At 66.5% G+C, this 21,209-nt stretch overlaps 3 protein-coding genes across 8 annotated transcripts in view; 1 reads left to right on the top strand and 2 right to left on the bottom strand.

Annotated features, from left to right (window-relative positions):
- Window positions 1-193: 193 nt before the first annotated feature.
- Window positions 194-2,740, bottom strand: LOC110468736 (interleukin-12 subunit beta-like). 4 transcript variants are annotated; one of them, XM_077782551.2, is made up of 7 exons: window positions 2,604-2,740; window positions 2,400-2,469; window positions 1,837-2,061; window positions 1,268-1,376; window positions 1,004-1,185; window positions 753-901; window positions 194-462 (listed from the first exon to the last, which is right to left on the bottom strand). In XM_077782551.2, exons 2-7 carry the CDS (start codon window positions 2,467-2,469, stop codon window positions 322-324), a joined length of 876 nt encoding a protein of 291 aa, XP_077638677.2. In that variant the 5' UTR covers window positions 2,604-2,740; the 3' UTR covers window positions 194-321. The 4 variants fall into 4 exon arrangements, with proteins under 4 accessions (XP_077638677.2, XP_085433568.1, XP_085433569.1 ...); XM_085577442.1 differs by having other exon boundaries at window positions 372-1,185; XM_085577443.1 differs by lacking the exons at window positions 2,400-2,469; window positions 2,604-2,740 and having other exon boundaries at window positions 372-901; window positions 1,837-2,222.
- Window positions 2,741-3,928: 1,188 nt separating this feature from the next.
- Window positions 3,929-10,521, bottom strand: DQX1 (DEAQ-box RNA dependent ATPase 1). Of its 2 annotated transcripts, XM_021526833.3 has the most exons (12): window positions 10,470-10,521; window positions 9,580-9,889; window positions 8,516-8,709; window positions 7,514-7,889; window positions 7,118-7,354; window positions 6,860-6,959; window positions 6,597-6,752; window positions 6,248-6,439; window positions 6,031-6,156; window positions 4,845-5,035; window positions 4,573-4,763; window positions 3,929-4,485 (listed from the first exon to the last, which is right to left on the bottom strand). In XM_021526833.3, the coding sequence occupies exons 2-12, from the start codon at window positions 9,871-9,873 to the stop codon at window positions 4,308-4,310; spliced, it is 2,235 nt and encodes a 744-aa protein (XP_021382508.3). In that variant the 5' UTR covers window positions 9,874-9,889; window positions 10,470-10,521; the 3' UTR covers window positions 3,929-4,307. The 2 variants fall into 2 exon arrangements, with proteins under 2 accessions (XP_021382508.3, XP_085433547.1); XM_085577421.1 differs by having other exon boundaries at window positions 4,573-5,035; window positions 10,470-10,517.
- A 1,961-nt stretch (window positions 10,522-12,482) lies between these two features.
- The window catches only part of LOC110468737 (dedicator of cytokinesis protein 2), a 49,502-nt gene continuing 40,775 nt past the window's right edge, over window positions 12,483-21,209 (top strand). For both annotated transcript variants that reach the window (XM_077782552.2, XM_085577406.1), the window contains exons 1-15: window positions 12,483-12,640; window positions 14,072-14,155; window positions 14,264-14,304; window positions 15,039-15,097; window positions 15,197-15,293; window positions 15,373-15,521; window positions 16,441-16,576; window positions 16,664-16,818; window positions 17,118-17,199; window positions 18,259-18,394; window positions 18,681-18,756; window positions 18,903-18,982; window positions 19,091-19,216; window positions 19,311-19,435; window positions 20,089-20,187. In XM_077782552.2, the coding sequence (XP_077638678.2) occupies window positions 12,601-12,640; window positions 14,072-14,155; window positions 14,264-14,304; window positions 15,039-15,097; window positions 15,197-15,293; window positions 15,373-15,521; window positions 16,441-16,576; window positions 16,664-16,818; window positions 17,118-17,199; window positions 18,259-18,394; window positions 18,681-18,756; window positions 18,903-18,982; window positions 19,091-19,216; window positions 19,311-19,435; window positions 20,089-20,187 (1,485 nt within the window). In that variant the 5' untranslated portion in view covers window positions 12,483-12,600. The remainder of the gene's footprint in view (window positions 12,641-14,071; window positions 14,156-14,263; window positions 14,305-15,038; window positions 15,098-15,196; window positions 15,294-15,372; window positions 15,522-16,440; window positions 16,577-16,663; window positions 16,819-17,117; window positions 17,200-18,258; window positions 18,395-18,680; window positions 18,757-18,902; window positions 18,983-19,090; window positions 19,217-19,310; window positions 19,436-20,088; window positions 20,188-21,209) is intronic.

Here is a 21,209-nt window from a genome sequence, read left to right on the forward strand (position 1 = left end):
GTTTTTGAGGGAATTCAGGGAAACTGGGCAGGACTCTCTACCCAGCCTGTCCCCGAGCTGGGCTGGAGCACGGGTGGAGCCTGTGCCAGCCATGCAGATGGACCCCAGGGCTGAGCTTTGTGCCAGCTGGAGCCCCTCGGAGAGCTGTGGGAGCCCAGCACCTCCCTTCCCACACAGACACCGAGCAGGGTTTGTGGTGGCAAAGCCAGTCCCAGGATTTTAATCGGGGGAAAAAAAAAGATCTTTTCCAAGCTGTTAAGGCATGGGGGTTGTGGGGAAAGCAGGAGCCCGTTTGTGGGGTCAGCACCCTCAAAACCGCTGTCATTGGGGTGCGTCGAGGCCCATCCAGGCGCTCCAGGGGCTCCAGGCCGGGGGGGTGTAGGGGTCCCGGCAGCTGATCCGCACCCACCCCGCTCCCGCCGGCACCGGCGTCTCCTCCGCACCCTCCACGAACTGCTCAACCTGCAAAGGGGGCAGGGTGTGGTCTAGGGAGACCCTCGGGGAGGGGGACACCAGCACCCCCTGAGCCTGGCAGCGCCGCGGGGAGCAGAGGTGACAGCCGGGGGTGACAACTCAGCACCCCAGGAAGGGAAGCAGCAGAGCGAGGAGGGGCCATGGCTGAGCATCTTCCCAGGCACAGGGAGGAGCTGGGGATGGGGCAGGGTGGGCACGGGGCAGGGTGGGCACGGGGCAGGCTGGGCACATGGGGTAGCCTGTGCAGGGTCCCCCTGGGCAGAGATCACCCCTGTTACCTGGGTGCCGTTGTGGAGCTCGTACTCTAGATGGTAGAGCAGTGCAAAGTAGGACTTGGGGAGCGGCCAGGAGGCCGGGGGAGCCCAGGCCAGGTGCAGCTGCTCCCCTCGCTGCTGCAGGATCAGCTTCTGGGGCGGATCAGGACGGACTGTGGACAGAGAGGGCTCAGAACAGGGGATGAGACCCCCCCACCCAGAACCTCCAGTACCTCCTGGACACCCCCACCCCACCGCTCCTGCCCTGAGCTCACCAATGTCGCGGAGGAAGAAGTGCTTGGAGAGGTTGAGGTAGGAGGTGTCCGAGAGCCCCTCCAGGTGCAGCTGGAGTGGGTGCAGCTCCTCTCCAAAGGGGCAGAACAAGGCGTCTGCCAGACTGGTGTTGAACAGGCCCCGGGCACTGGCCACCGGTACCCACGGTCCCACGGAACCATCGCTGTGGGGAGGGAGGTGTGAGCAACCTTAAGGCGGGGTGGCAGGGGTGCTGCTGTGAGTTTTTGGGGTCCCGGGGCACCCACTTGCGTATGAGGCGGGCACGGAAGACGGCAGAGGGGGGCCCGGGCCAGGAGCAGTGGAAGGAGCCGTTGTAGGACTCAGCCTGGCAGGACACGTTGATCTCCTCCTCGCCTGAGGGGTTGAGGGGTGGCTGGTCAGGGGCTGCAGGAGGCCAGGAGCAGTGCCCCCTCCCTGCATGGCACTGGTGGGGCTCTCCTTGGCCCCCCAGCCCTCATGGCCACGGGCTGGGCATGAGAATCTCCTGCTCCTCATGGCCATGGGCTGGGCATGAGAATCTCCTGCTTCTCATGGCCATGGGCATGAGAATCTCCTGCTCCTCATGGATGGGCATGAGAATCTCCTGTTCCTCATGGCCATGGGCATGAGAATCTCCTGGTCCTCATGCATGGGCATGGGAATCTCCTGCTCCTCATGGCCATGGGCTGGGCATGAGAATCTCCTGCTCCTCATGCTCATGGGCTGGGCATGAGAATCTCCTGCTCCTCATGGCCACGGGCTGGGCATGAGAATCTCTTTGTCCTCAGCCCTCCACCCCCTGCACCCCATCACCCCCGGCCAGGCCCCTCCGTACGGGTGTTGCTGACCACCACGTAGGTGGTGTCCAGCAGGTGACCAGGGCCAGCCCAGCAGCTGTAGTTGCCCGTGGCTGGCAGGTCCAAGCCGACAATGGTGAGCTTCTGGCCCTCAGGCACCAGTTCAGCCATAGGTTCCTCCTCCCCGTTCAGTGTCCAGTAGATGTGCTGCTCTGAAGTGTCACATCTCACCACCACGTCCTGGTTGAGCTTCCCCACCTGGACTGGAGGTGAGAGGCAGAGCCTGTGGTCAGATGTGGGCTGTGGTAGGGGAAGATTGTCCCCCAAAACCACCATGGGACTGGGTGTCCCTTGGCCTCACAACCTTGTCCCTTGGTCCTCACCTGCTGCTGCACTCCACATCCATCCCCCCACTCCCTCACCCCATACATCACCCTCATGCCCATCCTCTGATCTCCCAGCAGAGCTGTGGCAGCCCCTCAGAGGAATGTGGGTTTGGGATGTCCCCCACTCCTCTGCTTCCTCTGCAGTGCCTGCAGCTGCCGCAACCAGGAGCTCCCCCCACCCAAAGCCTCCCCTGTGCCCTGGGAGCAGCACTCACACTTCGGGGGGAAGGCAGTCAGGGGTTCTGCAGGCACAAGGAACAGCGCCAGTCCCACCAGCACCAGCATCTGGGAAGGGAAAGGGCAGGGAAGGGCTGGACATAACCCAGCACAGCCAGGGCAGAGCCCCCAGCCCTGGGAGCAGCATCCCCGAAGCAGGATGCCCCTGAGACCCCCCCACAACCCTCCCGGTCTGCGCCTACCTCTGCGTGTGCCTCTCTGGTGGGCTCGGCAGAGCCGGGGGCTGTGGTCTTATAGTGGGCTGGACTCCATGGGGCTGCCCCAAGGTGCAGTCACAGCAGCATCACAGTTCTCAGAAGTGGAGAATGGGAGACTCAGCCCCTCGCCTCCCACCCACACCGCTGGTACTTCCCGGGGCAGGGGGCAGCGGACACACCCTGCCCTGGAATGTCAGAGGATGGGTCCTCCTGGGAACACCCAGGAAAAGGGCAGCGCTGGGCACCTGGGATGGTTTTGGGTGGTCCCAGCTCTCTCAGAGGGGTCCCGAGCCCCTGCACTGCCTGAGGGGCTGCACATCACCGTGTGCTGCACAGAGCCCCCACAGTGACCTGCTATGGGGCGGGGGGACCTCTGAGGTCTATCAGCACCTGTGCCAGGGGTCTGGAGAGGGGCAGCTCAGGGCTGGGCACCTCTGGGTGGGTCCCCGAGGAGAGGGGAGGGTTTCCACAGAGGCTCACGTTGGCACACCCCTTCCCTCCCCTCCTCGGGCCGCTGCGTGTCCCACGGGATGCTGCGCAGAGATGAGGACGTAGGGATGAAGAACATCATGGTCCCCAGCTGCCCCTTTGCCACCCCACTGATGCCAGCCCGTGTCGGGGGCATGTAGCAGACCCCACCCGGGTTTGGGGGGCGGTGACTGCTGTGCACTTTCATGTACTTTCTGGAGTTCCTAGAAAGCAAAGGGGAAGCGGGGCTGTGGGAGGCTGGGGGAGCCCAGCTCTCACCTTTTGAAGCACTGTGGACACGAGGATAGGGCACTGGGACCTCCAAGGCTCCTCCCTGAGCAGAGCCAAGGCCCCGTGCGTGGGCTGTGGGGTGGGGAGGGAGAACCTGGAGCCCCAGGCCCCACGCAGCAGCTCAGCCCTTGGCTGCAGCACTGTGGGGTATCCCAGCAGGGGAGGGAGGCAGGGATGGGGCGCCTTGCCCGGGGGTGCACCCGTGCCCGGCTCTGTCTGGGGGAAGAAGGCTCTGGCAGATGGTTTGGGGGGCCTGCTCGCCCCCACCTCGCCAACCGCAGCTTCCTCTTGGCTTTTGCAGAAGAACCACAACCAGGGAGGGGAATTCCTGATGCAAAGGCCAGGGATGCCCTCAGCACCTCGGCGTGGCTGGCACTCGAAACAAGGGTGGGAGGTGAGAGAAGCCTCACAGACAGAAACCATCCCGGGCAGATGGGAGGAGCAGGGACAGAGCCCAGCCTGGCCAGATCCCTCTGTGGTGATGCCTCACCGCAGGATGGACCCCACCCTGGCCAAACCCCTCGCTGCAGTCATGGACACGAAGCCAGGAGCAAAGGTCACAAAACTTTATACAGGACGAGGGACCCGTGCGTGGCCCCTTAGCCCCGGGTGTGGGGGGCAGTGGGACAGGCGATGCCTCCAGCCCCACAGCACCCCGGGGAAAGACGGGGTGAAGGAACCCAGTGGGGAGGGCCCACAACACTGCCCCGGCTGGGGCCAGCACTCCCCAATCCACGCTCTGAGGTGCCGGGGCGGTCCCACGGCCGCTGGCCCACGACTGACCGCGGCGCAGTGCCGAGGCAGCGCCAGGCCGTGCCCGCGCCTCCCTGGGACAGCCCCTGCGGCCACACGGCCCCTCTGGGACCTCCCCTGTCCCCAGGGTCACGGCCAAGCCCAGGCAGCCCCACCGCGGGGCTCCGGTGCTGCGGCTCACTGCAGGACGCAGACGTCCCCGTGCTCATCCTCGTGTCCGGCCGCCTGCGCCAGCTCCGGCTCTGCCGGCGCCTCCTCTGCCGCCGCCACCTTCTCCCGCAGCTCCATCAGCAGGTCCCGGCCCTCGCTGGGCGGCAGGTTGCTCAGGTAGTACTGCGGGGCCAGCTCCACCAGCCTGTGAGGACAGCGTGGGGCTCAGCCAGTTACAGGGACGCCCTGTAAGAAAGGACCCGTCCCTCCCCGTCCCTCCCCGTGCCCTCACATCTGGGGCTGGATCTCCGAGACCACGCGCAGGCAGTTGTCCTGAGAGATGGTGAACTCGTGGTAGAGCACCCAGGGGGGCAGGCGGCGCGGGGGCGACCGCAGCAGGTACCCGCAGGCGGGCGCCAGGTGCGCCACGTGCTTGTGCGTCAGCATCACGTAGTTGCCGGAGCCGTCGATGTCTCGGGCGACCTGGGAGGGAGCAGGAGGGAGTGGGGCGGCTGGCACACCCCCACATCTCCCCCACAGCTCCCCACAGCCTCCTGGGCCCACCTTGAGGAAGTACCCGGAGATGAGGGCCCGCTGGATGTTGAGGGCGTTGGCGTCAGAGCCGAAGGCGGGTGGCGAGACCGGGAGCTCGATGCGGCGCATGACCTCCAGCAGCTCGGCGCGCACGGTGCCCGCCAGGCGCAGCGCCTCGGCGCACACGCCGTGCTTCCGGCACCAGCCCTCGTCCCCCGCGTCTGCGGGAGGCAGCGGGGTCAGCGAGGTGGGACAGGGGCGGGACAGTGGGGTCAGTGAGGTGGGGACAGGGATGGGACAGAGGGGTCAGCAAGGTGGGGACAGGGGTGGGACAGAGGGGTCAGCGAGGTGGGGACAGGGGCGGGACAGTGGGGTCAGTGATGTGGAGACAGGGGTGGGATAGTGGGGTCAGTGAGGTGGGGACAGGGGCGGGATAGTGGGGTCAGTGATGTGGAGACAGGGGTGGGATAGTGGGGTCAGCGAGGTGGGGACAGGGGTGGGACAGAGGGGTCAGCGAGGTGGGGACAGGGGTGGGACAGTGGGGTCATGATGGGGGGACAGGGGTGGGACATTGGGGGTCATAATGAGGGGACAGGGGTGAGACAGCGGGGTCAGCAATGTGGGGACAGGGATGGGATAGTGGAGTCATTGATGTGGGGACAGGGGTGGGACAGAGGGGTCAGCGAGGTGGGGACAGGGGTGGGGTAGTGGGGGTCATGATCGGAGGACAGGGGAGGGACAGCGGGGTCAGCGAGGTGGGGACAGGGGTGGGATAGTGGAGTCAGTGACATGGGGACAGGGATGGCACAGTGGGGGCCATGATGTGGGGACAGGGTTGGCACAGTGGGGTCAGTGATGTGGGGACAGGAGTGGCACAGTGGGCCATGATGTAGTGTCATGGGGATGGGGACAGGCGAGCAGAGCCCGCTGGGCTGGGAGCTTGGGGAACACAAAAGCACTGCTGCTTCCCCTGTCTGTGACCACTTCACACAGTGAAGTGCACAGGGCACAGCCCCCAGGCTAGAGCTGGGACCCCCAGATCCTTCCCCAGCCAGGCTGGGCACCAGGATGGGGTCAGGAATGTAGCTCCAGGGCAGGGGACACATGAGGGGGTGTGGGACGCCAGGAGGAACGGGGGACACAAGGGACACGAAGGGGTCTGTGGGATGCCCACAGGGGTGCAAGCTCCCCACCGCCGGGCCCTGCCCACACTCACGCTGCTGGAAGGCATTGAAGATGTTGATGAGGGTGAAGTGGTCCCCACTGGGGTGCAGCAGCGCCCGCCGGCGCAGGGCCACGGCCTCCTCCAGGTGCGTGGACAGGGGCACGAAGCAGGGGGATGCTGGGGGTGGGCAGGAGCATCACTGTGTGCCCGCAGCACCTCCGTGGCAGTGCTGGCTCCTGAGGGCAGCCCCACGCCCCCAGCACGGTACCTGTGAGCATGGCAGCCAGGCTGACCATCTCCTCCACGCAGTCGAACTCGCAGGAGGCGATGAGGGCCTTGGCCAGCTGCGGGTCCAGCGGGAACTCCGACATGATGATGCCCACCTCCGACAGATTCCCGTCATCATCCAGGGCTGCCAGGTAGTCCAGGTCCTCCAGCGCTTGCATCAGCGACTCGGGGGCTGGGGTGGGACATCAGGCAGCTTTGCTCACTCTGTCCTGCACCTTCCAGGCCCCCAGTCCCTCCCCAGAGACAACCCAGGCCGCAGTGATGGCCACAGCCATGGCTGCTTCATTGTCCCACTCCACTCCAGCCCCCCACGCCATGCCTGGCTCTACCTGGCCGGTCGAGGAAGTCACACTGGCCCATGTCGGCGATGTCCAGGCGCTTCAGCAGCAGCACGAGGCGGCTCAGGCTGGTCTCACTGACGTGGGGCGCGGGGCTGGGGGGCAGGCGCTGCTCAAAGGCCTCCGAGTACAGGCGCAGGCAGGTGCCTGACGGAGAGAGGCCACGAGCTGGGACAGGGACAGCGTGGGGACAGGCGCCGGGCCAGGGGCTGCTGGCGGTCCTGAGCGGGGGGACACCGGAGCAGGGGTCTCACCTGGGGGGCTGCCAGCGGCTCGCTGCATGCGTGACTCGGCCTGGCTCCGGCTGATGGGCCGCAGCACCTGCGACTCGGCGCGGATGCGGGGGTTGTACACCTGCGGGAGGCTGTGAGTGCGACACTGCGGGGCACCCCTGCCATCCCCTCACCTGCCACTGCAGAGCCACCGCTGCCACCTCCCTGGGGCAGACCCCTCCTCCCAGCCCACCGCGCCCCAGCGCAGAGCCGGACCCCCGCCCACCCCGTCCCACTCACGCTGCGCAGCTCCAGCCCCGAGTCGATGACAAAGCGCACGGTGCCCAGCGAGAAGGACGAGTCCCCGAGCCAGTGGGTGACGATGACACGCCGCTCCCGGCTCTCCTCGGGCGTCTCGTAGAGCCGCTGCGCGGCCCGGCCCACGCCGGGGTGCAGCGGCAGCACCAGCAGCGGGCCCAGCGCCGGGCTCAGCGCCACAGCCTCCGCCTGGATGGCGGCGCAGCACTCGGAGATCTCCTGGGCGAGGACAACGGGGCACAGCTGACACCCGCTGACACCCACGGTGTCCCCATTCCCAGCTCAGGGTGCTTCCCCCAGTTTCACCCCAGCTGCTCCTGCCATTCCTGGGAGAGGAACACCCCAAACCTCCCCCGCCCCGCTCCTCCATCAGCCCACCTGCTCGCTGGCCAGGAAGATGAGGACGTGGCCGGGCTCCTGGCGCCGGTGGATGTCCAGCACGGCCTGACAGGCAGCGGCCACGCTCCCGCGGGCCGGCGTTTCCCGGTAGAGCAGCTGGGGCGGGGAGCCGTGCGCCGGGACCCGCACCACGGGCGGATCCCCGCAGAAGGCGCGCAGCCGGGGCTCCAGGCCGGGCGAGGTGAGCACCACGAGGCGCAGGGCCGGGCGCTGGCGCAGCACGTCCTTGAGCAGCCCCAGCAGAGCGTCCGTGGGCACCGTGCGCTCCTGCGCCTCGTCCAGCACCACCACCCCGTACTGCCGCAGCAGCGGGTCCGACGTCATCTCCCGCAGCAGCATCTCGTCTGAGCAGAACCTGTCAGCATCCCGTCAGCGTGGAAATGCTTCACACCCCCCCCACGGCAGCACCTCCCCAGGGCAGCTCTTTCCGCAGGGCAGCACCTCCCCATGGCATCCCCCTCCCCACGGCACCACCCTCCCCATGGCATCCCCCTCCACATGGCAGCCCCCTCCCCAGGGCAGCTCCTCCCCAGGGCAGCACCTCCCCAGTGCAGCCCCCTCCCCACGGCGGTCCCCTTCCCCATGGCAGCACCTTTCCACAGCAACTCTCTCCCCACGGCAGCACCTCCCCATGGCTCCCTGCACCAGCCCCCTCCCCACGGCAGACCCTTCCCCAGTGCAGCCCCCTCCCCGCTCCCCAGTGCAGCCCTCTCCCCCCTCCCCATGGCAGCACCCTCCCCACGGCAGCCCTTTCCCCACAGCAACCCCCTCCCCACGGCAGCCCCTTCCCCAGGGCAGCACCCTCCCTATGGCAGACCCCTCCCTATGGCAGCCCCCTCCCCACGGCAGCCCCCTCCCCACGGCAGCCCCTCCCCGCTGCAGCCCGTGCCGCTCTGCCAGGCCGGATTAAGGGATTTACGTGGAGCTCAGCGGGATTAGGGCGCCGTGCTCCCAGCGCGGGCCCCGCCGTCCCTGCCGCACCTGAGGATGGTGTCGGCGGTGCAGCAGTCCTCGTGTGGCACGCAGTAGCCCACCTCGTGGCCCAGGTTCAGGTCCATCTCGTCGGCCACGCGCAGCGAGAGGCTGAGGGCGGCCAGGCTGTGGGGCTGGGTGCAGGCCACCAGCCCGTGGGCGAATGACATGGACAGGGCGTACTCGGCGCACCACTGAGGGATCTGTGGGCACACGGCATGGGGCAGCGTGGTTTCAGCACTGTCCCCTCCTTGCTGTGCCCCTCCAAAGGGCACAAAGATCCTCCCCATGGATCTGGCTGCAGGAACTCCAGGCTCAGGGGCTGGATCTTCCCACTCGTGCCAGCTCTGAGCCCCACAGCCTGTAACAGGAGCCCCGTGGCCCCACACCTGCAGCTTCCTGCCCGGGTGTGGGACACCACACCACCAAGGACCATGGGACAATGGCCTGGGAAACACCACAGAGAGGGAAGGGAGCAGCTGCTGGCCAAGTGCCCGGCCTGACAGTGTGGGACAGTGCCAAGGCCACGCAGACGTCCCTTTGACACCAGGGACCCGAGTCCTGCTTCCTCCTGTCACCTCTTTGCCCCCATGAGCTGTGCCTCAGTGTCCCCAGGACCGTGCAGGGCAGGGTGCTGCACCCAAAACCACTGGCCCTGGGGCCCGCACAGGAGCTTAAGTCCCCAAATCCAGCAGTGGCAGCCCAGCCCAGCGGGTCACACCCAGGGAACCGATTTGGTTGAGCATCCGGAGCCCGGGGCCAACACCCCGATAGCCTGAGGCCACCCAGCCCATTCGGGCCCCTGCTGCGCCACCGCTCCCGCAATCCCTTCCCCGGTCAAAGTCTGCCAGGCGCCGTCCCCGAGTGTCACCAGCAGCTGGGACCGGCTCCCCGGGCCGGCGGGAGGGATCTGGCACCGCCGCCCTGCCCGGCTCCGGGAGCGCCCGTTCCCCGCTCCCGCTGCCACCTCCCGTGCCGGCCGCTCCCCGCCGCTCTGCCCGGAGCTCCCGGTGCCCGCCCAGCCCGCCGGGCTCCGTGCAGCGATCCCGGGGCCGTGGGAGGCTGGCCCTCACCTGCGTGCTCTTGCCGGTACCGGGGGCTCCGGACACCAGCACGATGCCGCTGTTGCCCTCCAGGTGCTCCATGAAGCTGTACTTGGTGGTCCACACCGGCAGCTCCCGGCGCTGCCGCAGCAGCTCGTAGTACCGGGAGGAGAAGGGCAGCCCGTCGTAGGGGTTCACCTCCAGGTCGCCGTCGCAGCCCAGGGACGGATCTTCATCCTCCTCCTCCTCCTCCTCCTCCTCTTCCAGCGCGGAGCCGGGGCCGCTCGGCCCGGGCAGGGGACCCGGGGCCGCGGGACCGGCCATGGCGGGGACACCGGAGCTGCGAGGGCGGGCGGGGGTGGAGCGGGACCGGTGCTGACCCACCCCCGCCTACGTCCCGGGAAGGCGCCCGGTGCAGCCCAGTGCCACGTCCCGTCCCGCCGATACCGGGGACGGGCGGGGGATGCGGGCACAGCGGCACGGATGGGTGCGGAGATCAGGAACAGAACCGGAGTGTGGCGGGGCGGGGGGGGGGGGGGGACCGGGAGAACGGACAGGGAACCGGGAAAGGGGATGGGGCACCGGGGGAGCCCCGCAGGATCGAGCGGAGCGCGGAGAGCGGACAGGGCTGTGCGTGGGGACCGCAGCGAGGCAGCGCACGGGGGTTGCGGGACAGGGCGGACACCTTGCGAGGGTCGGTCCCGAACGGCACGGGCCGGACCGGGTCGGCGGAGCACCTGTACGGGACGGTCCGGCCCGGTGCCGGTGCTCAGGTGCCCGGTGCGGATCTCAGCGGAGCGGAGCGGGCGGGTCGGGGGGCGGGTCAGGGGCAGGTCCCCGCACCCCCTCCGGGCCGCGGGCCCGGTTCCGACCCCGGTTCCGGCCCCGGTTCCGGTTCCGGTTCCGGTCCCGCCGCTCACCTGCGCGCGCCACCGCGGGCCCCGCCTGGCGGCGCGGTCACGTGTCCCGCGGCAGCCAATCAGCGGCCGCGCTGGGCGGGGCCCGGATGTGGCGGCGGGACCGGAGCGGGCGGGGCCGCCGGGACCCCCGTGACCCCCGGCAGCGCTCCCGCCTCCGCCCTCCGCCGCCAGCTCCGCTGTGCGCCTCCCAGCCGGGCGTGCCTGCAGCCCGAGCCCGCCCGCAGCCCCTATTCGCACCGGGCTTCCCGGTACCGGTCTTCCCGGTGCTGGTGCGGGACCGGGCGTACCACAGCAGGACATCTTGTACTGTTGTCCGGTGTACCGGAGCCGGGCATCCTGTACCGCTGCCGGTCGTTCTGTACCGGAGCATCCCGTGATGGTGCTCGCCATACCGGTGCTTGGCATCCCGCTGCCGGAGCGGGGTATCCCGTACCAGCGGGGGTGTATCGGGGAAAGGCATGCTGATGCCGGGCATCCCGTACCGGTGCCTCGCACCCGAAGCAGCTCCGCCGGTCGCGGCGGCTCCCGGTGGGACCGGAAGGTGGAGCTCCCTGACCGGCGAACGGTCTGAGCCCGGCCTGAGCTCCCGCCGGGGCCGCGGGGCAGAGCCGCGCACCGGGCAAGGACCGCACACCGGGCAGGGACCGCACACCGGGCAGGGACCGCACACCGGGCAGGGACCGCTCACCGGGCAGGGATCGCACACCGGGCAGGGACCGCTCACCGGGCAGGGACCGCTCACCGGGCAGGGACCGCGCACCGGGCAGAGCCGCACACCGGGCAGAGCCGCACACCGGGCAGGGACCGCGCACCGGGCAGAGCCGCACACCGGGCAGAGCCGCACACCGGGCAGGGACCGCACACCGGGCAGCGCCGGCTGGGACCGAGCGGTGCCTGCCTGCCCCGGGACCGCGGGAACCGGGAACGGGAACCTCGGTGGCTGCGGGCAGTGCCACGCCTGCAGTTCCTGCTCTCCGCGAGCCCCCGCACGCCGGTGCCCGTGCCGCGCCGGTGCCCGTGCCACATTTCCTTCTGCTCAGTCCCGGTGCAGCGGCGGGGATCTGCCTGCACGGGGGCTTTACCGGGCGGGGTGGCGGCTCCGGTGGCTGCTCGCAGCCCTCGCACCTCGGGCCGGGCGGTGCCACCGGAGCGGCGGCGCGTTCTGCCCGGTTTTGCCTGATCCCGCACCCAGCCGGGGCTGCACCCCGGGGGTGACCCGTGGGGCGGGGGGCTGCACCGGGGGTGACCCGTGGGGCAGGGGGCTGCACCGGGGGTGACCCTTGGGGCGGGGGGCTGCACCCGGGGGTGACCCGTGGGGCGGGGGGCTGCACCGGGGGTGACCCTTGGGGCGGGGGGCTGCACCCGGGGGTGACCCGTGGGGCGGGGGGCTGCACCCGGGGGTGACCCGTGGGGCGGGGGGCTGCACCCAGGGGTGACCCCAGAGCAGGTTGAGGTGGCGGGGGCGGTTTGGGGATGCAGGTGAGGAGCCGAGGGCTGGCTCCAAGCGCTGATGGAGAGGGACTCGTGCCAATCTGTGGGGGCAGCAGCTGCATTTGGGGTGCTCAGAGGGTCCCTGGACAGCGTGGCCGGGTGGGGGTGAGGGTCTGGCCGAGCCCCCAGCCCCGTGGAGCCGGACAGGCAAGCGGGAGGATGGAAGTGGCTGGTGCTGAGCTCCAGGAGCCGAGGGCTGGACAGGGCACGGAGCCAGCGCTGGCACAGCCGGGCCTGGTGCAGCCAGGGATGGAGATGTGGGCAAGGCAGAGGCAGCCACGCTGGCAGAAACCTTGTGCCAGCAAGGAGCCTCACGGCTGGCACAGGCCCACGGCTCCTCGTGGCTCCGTGGGGAGCTCCGTGTCCCACTCTTGGCCACTCAAAGGGGTCCCCGTGCCACCACGACCCATCCCAGCGACCACCACAACTGTTTGCCAGTGATCCCTGAGGCCAGAGCTTTGTCTGGGTGGCATGGGGGTCCCGGGGGCTCCATGCCCAGCACGCTGCCCGTGGCGGGGGCAGGGCGGTGGGGTGGGACCCCCGCGTCAGAGCGCGCTGAGGAAGCGGAGGTTTCACAAGCCGGGGTTACACGTCACGCGGGCAGCGTGGCAGGAGGAACCACCCGTGGGCCCCGGTGGCCATGGCGCCCTGGCTGCCCACCAAGGAGAAGCTGGGCGTGGGTGAGTGGGGGCTGTGGGGCTCTGGGGGGTTTCCACTCGGCTGGAGGGGCGCAGGGTTGAGGTGACATCCACGGGACCCCCGTGGGCGCGGTGGTGGCAGGTGGGTGATGGCAGTGGTGCCGTGCTGGTGCCACTGTGAGGTGATGCCAGGAGGGGAGCAGGTCCCTGCCGTGCTGGCAGGAACAAGCAGGGGCTGCAGGGCTGCTGACAGAAGGCTCAGAGAACGGGGCCGGGTGCCAGCAGGACCCACGCACCAGGAAGCTCCAGAGCTGCTGCTGGTGGGGGTGGGAAGTTCTGGGGTGGGGGCTTGGCTTCCCTCCAGGCTCTGGGGCTGGGCTCAGCCCGGCTGCTGAGGCTCTTGGGGAGCCTTGAGACACCCCAATAATTTTCCTCAAGTCCCAGCTGGGGCTTTGCAGCAGCCTCGGTGTTGGTGGTGGCAAAGCCCTGGGCACCCCCATTCCTTGCAGCACCCCCAGCTTGAGCTCCCCGTGCCCTGCAGCACCCCTGGGCACCCCCACTCTCTGCAGCACCCCCAGTTTCTGCTGGTTCTGGCAGCCCTGTTCTTCTTCCCGTTTCTTGTGGGGCCGTTTCCTGCACCCTTCCCTTGCATTCTCTGCAGTGCTGGAGCAAAGGCTGAGCTGCTGCAGGGTCCTGGGCACCTCCTGAGCTGCTGCAGGGTCCTGGGCACCTCCTGAGCTCAGGGTGGGCACGGGAATGGTGCTGGAAGGGACCCCCGGGGTGCAGGGACTGTCCCCCAATCTGGGGACCAAACCAGGCTTGTCTGCCCCAAAGCTGTCCCTGGGGCCAGAAATAGCGACAAGGACAACCACAGGACAGCCGGGCAGGAAGCTGCTGGTCACCAAGAGCACCGCCCCCCTTCCCTCCCACCAGCTCTGCTGTCCCCAGACCTGTCCCTGGGCCACCAGACGCTGTCCCTGGGCCACCAGACCCTGTCCTTGGGCCACCAGACCTGTCCCAGGGCCACCAGACCCTGTCCTTGGGCCACCAGACGCTGTCCCTGGGCCACCAGACCCTGTCCCTGGGCCACCAGACCCTGTCCTTGGGCCACCAGACCTGTCCCAGGGCCACCAGCCCAGGGCAGGGGCTCAGCTGGCACTTGCCTCCCCGCACTGCTTGTGCCAGGAGCAGGACCACTGGCACCCAGGGTGTGGGTGGCAGGTAGAGGGGTCCCATAAGGGACCCCTGGGTGCCAAAAAGGGGCTGGGGGCTTCTGCTGTGCCCGACACTGTGCTGGCAGTGCCGTGGCTCTCCTGGGGTGTGGGGTGAGCTTACTCGGGGGTCTCACGTTTTTTGTAGGGCTGAACAGGGGGCACCCATGGGAGGCTGTTTTTGGGGTGCAGGTGCCCAGGGTTCGGGGGCTGGTGAGGGGCTCCAGGCAGGGATCCCAAATCCCACCCCCTCTCCCCGCAGCCGTGTGGAACTTCCCGCGCACCCAGGAGCATCACCTCCCGCTGCAGATCGGGGAGATGGTGCACATCCTGCAGGCCTCCGAGGGTAAGGGCACCCCTGGGTGCACCCCAACGTGGGGTCCTGCACCCTCCTTTGTCCCCAAAACGGGGCCAGGACCCCCAGCCTGGCTGACGATGTCCCCTCCCCTCGCAGGCTGGTACTGCGGGTACTCGCTGCGGAACAGGGCTGCCCGGGTAGGTGAGGGGGTGCCGGGCTTTTGGGGGCAGCAGGGGCACTGCTGGTGGCATTCTGTCCCTGCTGGGCGTCTGGGGGGGTGGGCAAAGGGTCTGTCCCTGGGGTCTCCGGGCAGGGTCTGTCCCTGGGGTCTGTGCAGGGTCTGTCCCTGGAGTCTCCGTGGCACACTGGTAGCCAGAGGTGCAGAGGTGTCCAGTCTGTATCTGAAATCCCGATTCCAGACCGCCCTCTCTCCTTTTCTCCTGACACACTGGTAGCCGAAGGGCGGGGGGGATGTTGCCGAGGTCCAGCAGCAGCTCTTCCTAACTTTCCCTTCTGATAACACCAGGAAGAGTGTGTGTTTTCCTTGTGCCTGCTTCCCACAGTCCAATCTGGTCCTCTGCAGGTTATGGTGACAGGTCAAACACAGACTAGGGATGGGGTTCCCTTTTCCCCAACCTGCACACCCATCCAGCCCCCTCCACTGTGCCCCTCTTCTTCATTTCGGGGTGTTTTTCATCCCCAAAACCCCCTCCCATGATTCCACTGGATTATTTTGCATCCCAGCCCTAGTTTGGGTGGTGGTAGGTGATTCCCAGGAGCAATTAGGTAATTAACATTTCACTGTCAGTACTTAGTTCGAGCCAAGTGTCCCAGCCAGGCTGTTTTGTTCATAACATTGGGACCCCCCAGCTGTGCCCCCCCCGAGGGAAATCTCCCAGCCTGGGGGTGCTGATGGCTCCGGCTCCTTCAGGGCATCTTCCCGGCCTCGCTGATCCGGCTGAAGGGCGCCGTGGTGGAGCAGCAGCGGGGGTAGGTACAAGGGAGGGGCGGGGCGGGGTGGGCTCCTGCCCCGTGCGGGGGTCCCCGCGCTGCTGGGGCGCTCCAGGGCTCCCCGTGCCTTCCCCCCAGGGTGGAGGAGAGCGTGGTGCCCTCCGAGATGCCCATGGTGCAGGAGATCACCACCACGCTGCGGGAGTGGGCCGCCATCTGGAAGCAGCTCTACGTGGTGAGGGTCTGGGCGTCGGGGTGGGGGGATCTGGGAGCGGTTTTGGGGGGACCCCCGGTGACCCCTGCTGCTGCCGCAGGCCGGGCAGACGGAGCGCTACGGGCAGGTGAAGAGGATGATGCAGGAGCTGATGGAGCAGCGCTCGCAGCTGCTCTCGGGGACGCTGCCCAAGGACCAGCTCCTGCGGCTCAGGAAGGAGGTGACGGGCAGGATGGACTACGGCAACAAGTGAGAGTGGGCACGGGGCACCGTGACCTCAAATCTGCCTCTGGCACGGGCTCTGCGGTGCCCAGGTGTGCCCAGCATCCCAGCTGGCTGGCCCGTGGTGGCTGGGTGTGGGAATCCGTGGTATTGATGATTCTGAGGTTGTAGAAAGTCTCTGTCTGTCAGCCCCGCTGCCAAAGCAGAAGCCATAATTGGTCTGTGCTGGTTCCAAGGTTGTTTATTCTGTTTATCTCTCACATGTTCTGCTGCCCTGCCCAGCTCTGTCCTGCAGGGCAGCGTGTGGGGCTCTGCCCTCAGTGGGATGTGACAAACATTAAATACCAGAAACTCTCTGGGCTGGATTTACAATAACGTGCCAATATCTGTCACCTACGTTGGACAGCGTGTCCCCAGCCTGAACCAACAGAAAAATGCCAACACCACAGTGAGACATGGAGGGCATGAAGAAGGAGAAAAAGGACAAGGCACACCCAATTTCCTCCAGCTTGTCCCCTTTGGACCCCTCATCTAGAATCCTAAAATTTTACTTTTGCACCCGTGCCACACTTAATTATTATTTATATCAAACACTCAGAGCTGGTAATTGATCCTGTAAGATTGCAAACTCTTTTCCATGGCCAGAGATCACAGCCAGTGTCTCTGGGGGCTCTGTCCAGGGGGGTTCTGACCCCTGCCAGGGTCCCAGGGCAGCCAGAGGGAAGCTCTGCATTCCCACAGCTGGGGACAGTAAGGTGCCACCAGCTGCTGAAGCCACCCGGCCGAGGGTTATGGCTGGGCCAAGAATGTTCCTGGCGTTGCCAACTCCTGTCCCTTTTCCCGGTGGCATCTGAGAGGACAGGAGGTGCAAGGCCAAGTGAGTCCTGGGTGGACACACAGGCCCGTGGGCCCCCACTCCTGCCTCACCCCTTGCCGGGCCCTGCAGGATCCTCGCGCTGGACCTGGTGGTGCGCGATGAGGACGAGAACATCCTGGACCCCGACAGGACCAGCGTCATCAGCCTCTTCCAGGCTCACAGGAGAGCGGCGCAGACCCTCACCCAGCGCATCCAGGAGGAGACGGTGAGGCCGCTGCCAGCCCTGCGCCCTGTGCCAGGGGACGTGCCAGGGGCTGAGCCGTGGGGCTGAGCCACCTCGTGCCCCCCCCAGAGCTCGCAGCAGAGGGCAGCCGGCCGTGGCACCCACGGGGCTGCTTCGCCCTCCCACAACCTCTACCTCTGCGTCCGGAACTTCGTGTGCCACGTCGGCGAGGAGGCGCAGCTCTTCATGGCCCTCTACGACCCTGGCGAGCAGCGCATCATCAGGTGGGGTCCCGGGGGGCTCAGGACAGACCCCTGCTCTGCTGGATGCTTGTCCTGCTGTCCCCTGTGGCCGTTCCCCAGCCCAGAAGGACCCAGCGGGTGTCCCAGGGGGAGGGTGCATGTCCCTTCCCACAGAGCAGGAGGCTTGGTCACCCCATGGGACAGCCCACGGCTCGTCCTGCCCCAGGTGAAGTCACCAGCACGGTGACAGGGGACACCGGTGGGCTGTGGGGTCCGTGGGGTGGGAGCCGGCGGGGGCTCTGCCATCCCGGTGCCCACCTCAAGCATCACCCGCCCCGCAGCGAGAATTACGTGATCCGCTGGGCCAGCACCGGCGTCCCCCAGGACATCGAGCTGCTCAACAACCTCAAGGTCGTGTTCACGGTGAGCGCAGAACATTTCGGGTGCCCTGTGTCCCCCCCTCCTCCAGCATCGGTCGCCCTGCTTGTGTACCCCCATCCCCTTCGCAGATCCCGGACGTGGCACCCGCCGCGGCGCTGCCCCTCGGGGTCCCCTCCCGGTGCTGGGGGGTCTCGGGGTCTCCTCCCGGTGCCGGGGGTCTCGGGGTGCCCTCCCGGGGCTGGGGGTCTCGGGGTGCCCTCCCGGTACCGGGGGTCTCAGGGTCTCCTCCCGGTGCTGGGGGTCTCCTCCCGGTGCCGGGGGTCTCGGGGTGCCCTCCCGGTGCCGGGGGTCTCGGGGTGCCCTCCCGGTACCGGGGGTCTCGGGGTCTCCTCCCGGTGCTGGGGGTCTCCTCCCGGTGCCGGGGGTCTCGGGGTGCCCTCCCGGTGCCGGGGGTCTCGGGGTGCCCCGTTCCCGCTCGTCCCACGCCCCTCGGCAGCTGCTGCTGACTCAGCGCTTTGGCTGCAGCGCATCGCTGACCCCCGGGACGCTGCGGAGCCAGTGATATGCAAATGAGGCGAGAAAAAATATCAATGTTAATGAGCGGCATCAGCACTTCGGCTCCGCTGCCGCCCTCCGGCTCTCGCCCATCTCCCCACTCTGCTCTGCTCGCTGCTGATGTCCCCGCGTGTCCCTACGCGTTGTGGAGTGTCCCCATCCCTTGTCCTTCGCGCCGCTGGAAGGTTTTGGCGCAGGGGCAGCACCCGAGGGACCCGATCCCCTCCCCAGTGTCGCCGGAGCTGGGGTACAGGGCCACCCTGACATCTTTACACCATGCCAGGTTGCCCCCCGCTTGCCCAGCTGCCTGCTCTAGGGTGACCTGTCGGGCCCGTGGGTCCTGGCATTGTCCCCACCGTGGGGTTTGGGGACTCCTGGGGTGCACAGAGTCCCCCAGGGCAGCGGGGCTGCGTGCCACTGTCCCCGCAGTGCGGGGCAGCGGGGGAGCTCTGTGCCCACCCTGGGCACGCCGAGATCACCGGGCGCTGGCGCTGGCGCGTCCCCTGCGGTGCTGCCGGGGTGACACGGCCCCTGTCTGTCCCCCAGGACCTGGGCAGCAGCGACCTGAAGCGGGAGCGGCTGTTCCTGGTGTGCCAGATCATCCGGGTGGGGCGCATGGACCTGCGGGACAGCCACAGCCGCAAGCTCAGCACGGGGCTGCGCCGGCCCTTCGGCATCTCAGGTGGGGCTGGCCTCCACGGAGACCCCCGGGGACTCCCGTGCCACCACCCCGGCACTGCCCCCAGCCACCACACCAGGCTCTGCCGTGTCCCCGGGCTGCCCCTGCTGTCCCTTTTCCTTGCTCTCTGCGTGGCTGTCCCCACACTGTCCCCTCTGTGCTGTCCCTGCCCACCCCGTCCTGGCACAGGGGACCCCTGCCTTCGCCTCCCCCCACGATCCTGTTCTGGGCGTGGATCGCTGGCTGGGAGTGCCACCCCTGCCACGGTGCCACGTCTGTGTCACTGCAGTGATGGACATCAGCGACATCACCAAGGGGACGTGTGACAGCGACGAGGACAAGCAGCACTTCATCCCCGTCCACCTGTGAGCCCCGAGGGTGGGGGGAGTGCTGGGGGGACAGGGAGCAGCACCCCAGGGCCCGGCTGGCATGGGGACACCAGCTGCCAGGGGACAAGAGGGACAAGGACCAAAGAGAAAAGGTTTTTTTCTCCTAAATGTGGCATTTCCAGGGTGGCTGCTGATGGCGATTTCCTTCACAACATGATCCGGAAGGCGGTGGAGGGGAAGGACATCAACCACAAGGGACAAGGTAGTGACCCTGTGTCCCCTGGGCCCATGAGATTCCATCTGCTTGTCACACCAGGGGTCGAGGACTTGCTGTGGCCCCTGGTGGCTCCTGTCACGGTGGTCCCCGCAGGGCTCTGGGTGTCCCTGAAGATGCTGTGGGGAGACCTGAGCCAGGTGAGGAAGGACCACCCGCACCTGGTGGATCGCAGCACGGCAGTGGCTCGCAAGCTGGGCTACCCCGAGGTCATTATGCCAGGCAAGTGTCGGGGTGGGGGGACAAACCCGGGGGGACCCTGGGGATGGCAGCGTGGTGGCAGGACCCAGTGTGATCACCTGGATGTCCCCCCCAGGTGACGTCAGGAACGACATCTACCTGACCCTGGTGCAGGGTGAGTTCGACAAGGGCAACAAGAAGACGCCGAAGAACGTGGAGGTGACCGTGTGTGTCTGTGACGAGGCAGGAAACGTGCTGCAGGTATGGCTGGTGTCACCTCTGTCACCTCACCTTGGTGTCCCCCATGTCACCTCACCTTGGGAATGGCAGGTGTCCCCCGTGTCACCTCACCTTGGTGTCCCCTGTGTCACCTCACCTAAGTTATGGCAGGTGTCCCCTGTGTCACCTTGGGTATGTCAGGTGTCCCCTGTGTCACCTCACCTTGGTGTCCCCTGTGTCACCTCACCTAAGTTATGGCAGGTGTCCCCTGTGTCACCTTGGGTATGGCAGGTGTCCCCCGTGTCACCTCACCTAAGTTATGGCTGGTGTCCCCTGTGTCACCTCTCCTCGGGTAGTGCCAGCAGCTCCAGTACCAAAACGGGCTGGAGGAGCCTCTTGGCAAGGTAAAAAAGAAGAACGTTTCTTTTTTTGACTTTAACTTTTATATTTTTTAAAAGGCGACAGTGGATTGGAGAGTGAACGGGTTACCTTTCTAAATTGGACAAATTACTAATACATGAATTTCCTCCACCCCCCCGAAGGGATGGAAAACAAAATGTTGCTTATAGAAAATGAGAAGGCTTTAAAAAATCTTAAGAATCAGGGTGACAGAGAGGAGTTTGGGGCGTGGCCGGGGGGAATTGTCCCTCCCTGGGAGGTGATTTGGGCTCATCCCGAGGTTCTCCTCCCGGCAGAACGCGATCCACGCGGGAGCAGGGGACAGCCCCAGCAGCCACCACCGCTCCGTTGTCTACTACCAGCAGAGGCACCAACGCTGGATGGAGACCCTGAAGGTCTGGGGAGCCCCGGGCACGGGGGCTGGGGTGGGACAGGGCTGCAGCCCCCCCAGGCTGTGCCCCTCACTCCTCCTGCTGCTCTAGGGGGGTCCCTTTTTTGGGGAGAAGTCCTTGGTCCCATCTCAGGGGGTGAGAACCCCGGGTTTGCTCTGGGGTCTCTCCTCCATCCGTGCTTCCAAAGAAAACTCAGCAGGCTCTTGTTGTTCGGTCTCAAGGCAGTTTATTGTGAGTTATCTAAAAGATTTTCTTCTTGGGCTGCTGTGGTTTGCTCAGAGCTCAGGCAGAGGCACACACACACCCTGACATCCTCTCTGACTGTGTCTTTTTCTCTCCCACTGCCCAGGGCTGCTGCTATATTTTATATGATATATTATGTATTATATGCTTACAATTTTCCCTGCTACCTATATTACCAAGTGCTTTTCTACTCTAAACCAATCTGTGAGTGCCAACATCACCAAGAACATGGAGGCAAGGAAGAAGAAGGAGGAAGAACAGGATCAGCCCACTTTCCTCCATCTTAGAACTTCTGACCCCTATGTACAAAATAAAAACCCCCTGTACAAGTGTTAAACCCCCCTGTACAATACTAAAAAAAATTCCCCTCTGCTTTGTAACTACTTCTACTATACTACCAAACCCTTTGTGGCTGTTCCACCTCCAAAGTTGGTAACTCATCCCATGGCTCAAACTCAAAATCACAGCTGTTTCCAGCTGCCTGCCAGGGTCTCAAATGCTCCTGACCAAGGCCTGGAACCTCTAAAAATGTCTGAGAGCCATTTTGAGTTCCAACATCAGGGATGATGGAGGTGCTGCCGGGGTCACAGCATGGACACCCAGCTCTGGGGAGGGTAGTCCTGGGGATGGGCACTGCAGCCCTGTCCCCATCCCAGTGCCCCCAGTTCAGCCTCACTGGTGGCCTGGGAAGGCTGTGGGGTTGGTTTACAGCAGTGACAGCCTGGCACAGCCCCTGCCTGGGCACACAGGGGCATTGCCCAGGTGAGGGCTCATCCCCCACC

Source organism: Lonchura striata, chromosome 4 (assembly GCF_050655825.1).
Source record: "Lonchura striata isolate lonStrDom1 chromosome 4, ASM5065582v1, whole genome shotgun sequence".
NCBI classification, from domain to species: domain Eukaryota; kingdom Metazoa; phylum Chordata; class Aves; order Passeriformes; family Estrildidae; genus Lonchura; species Lonchura striata.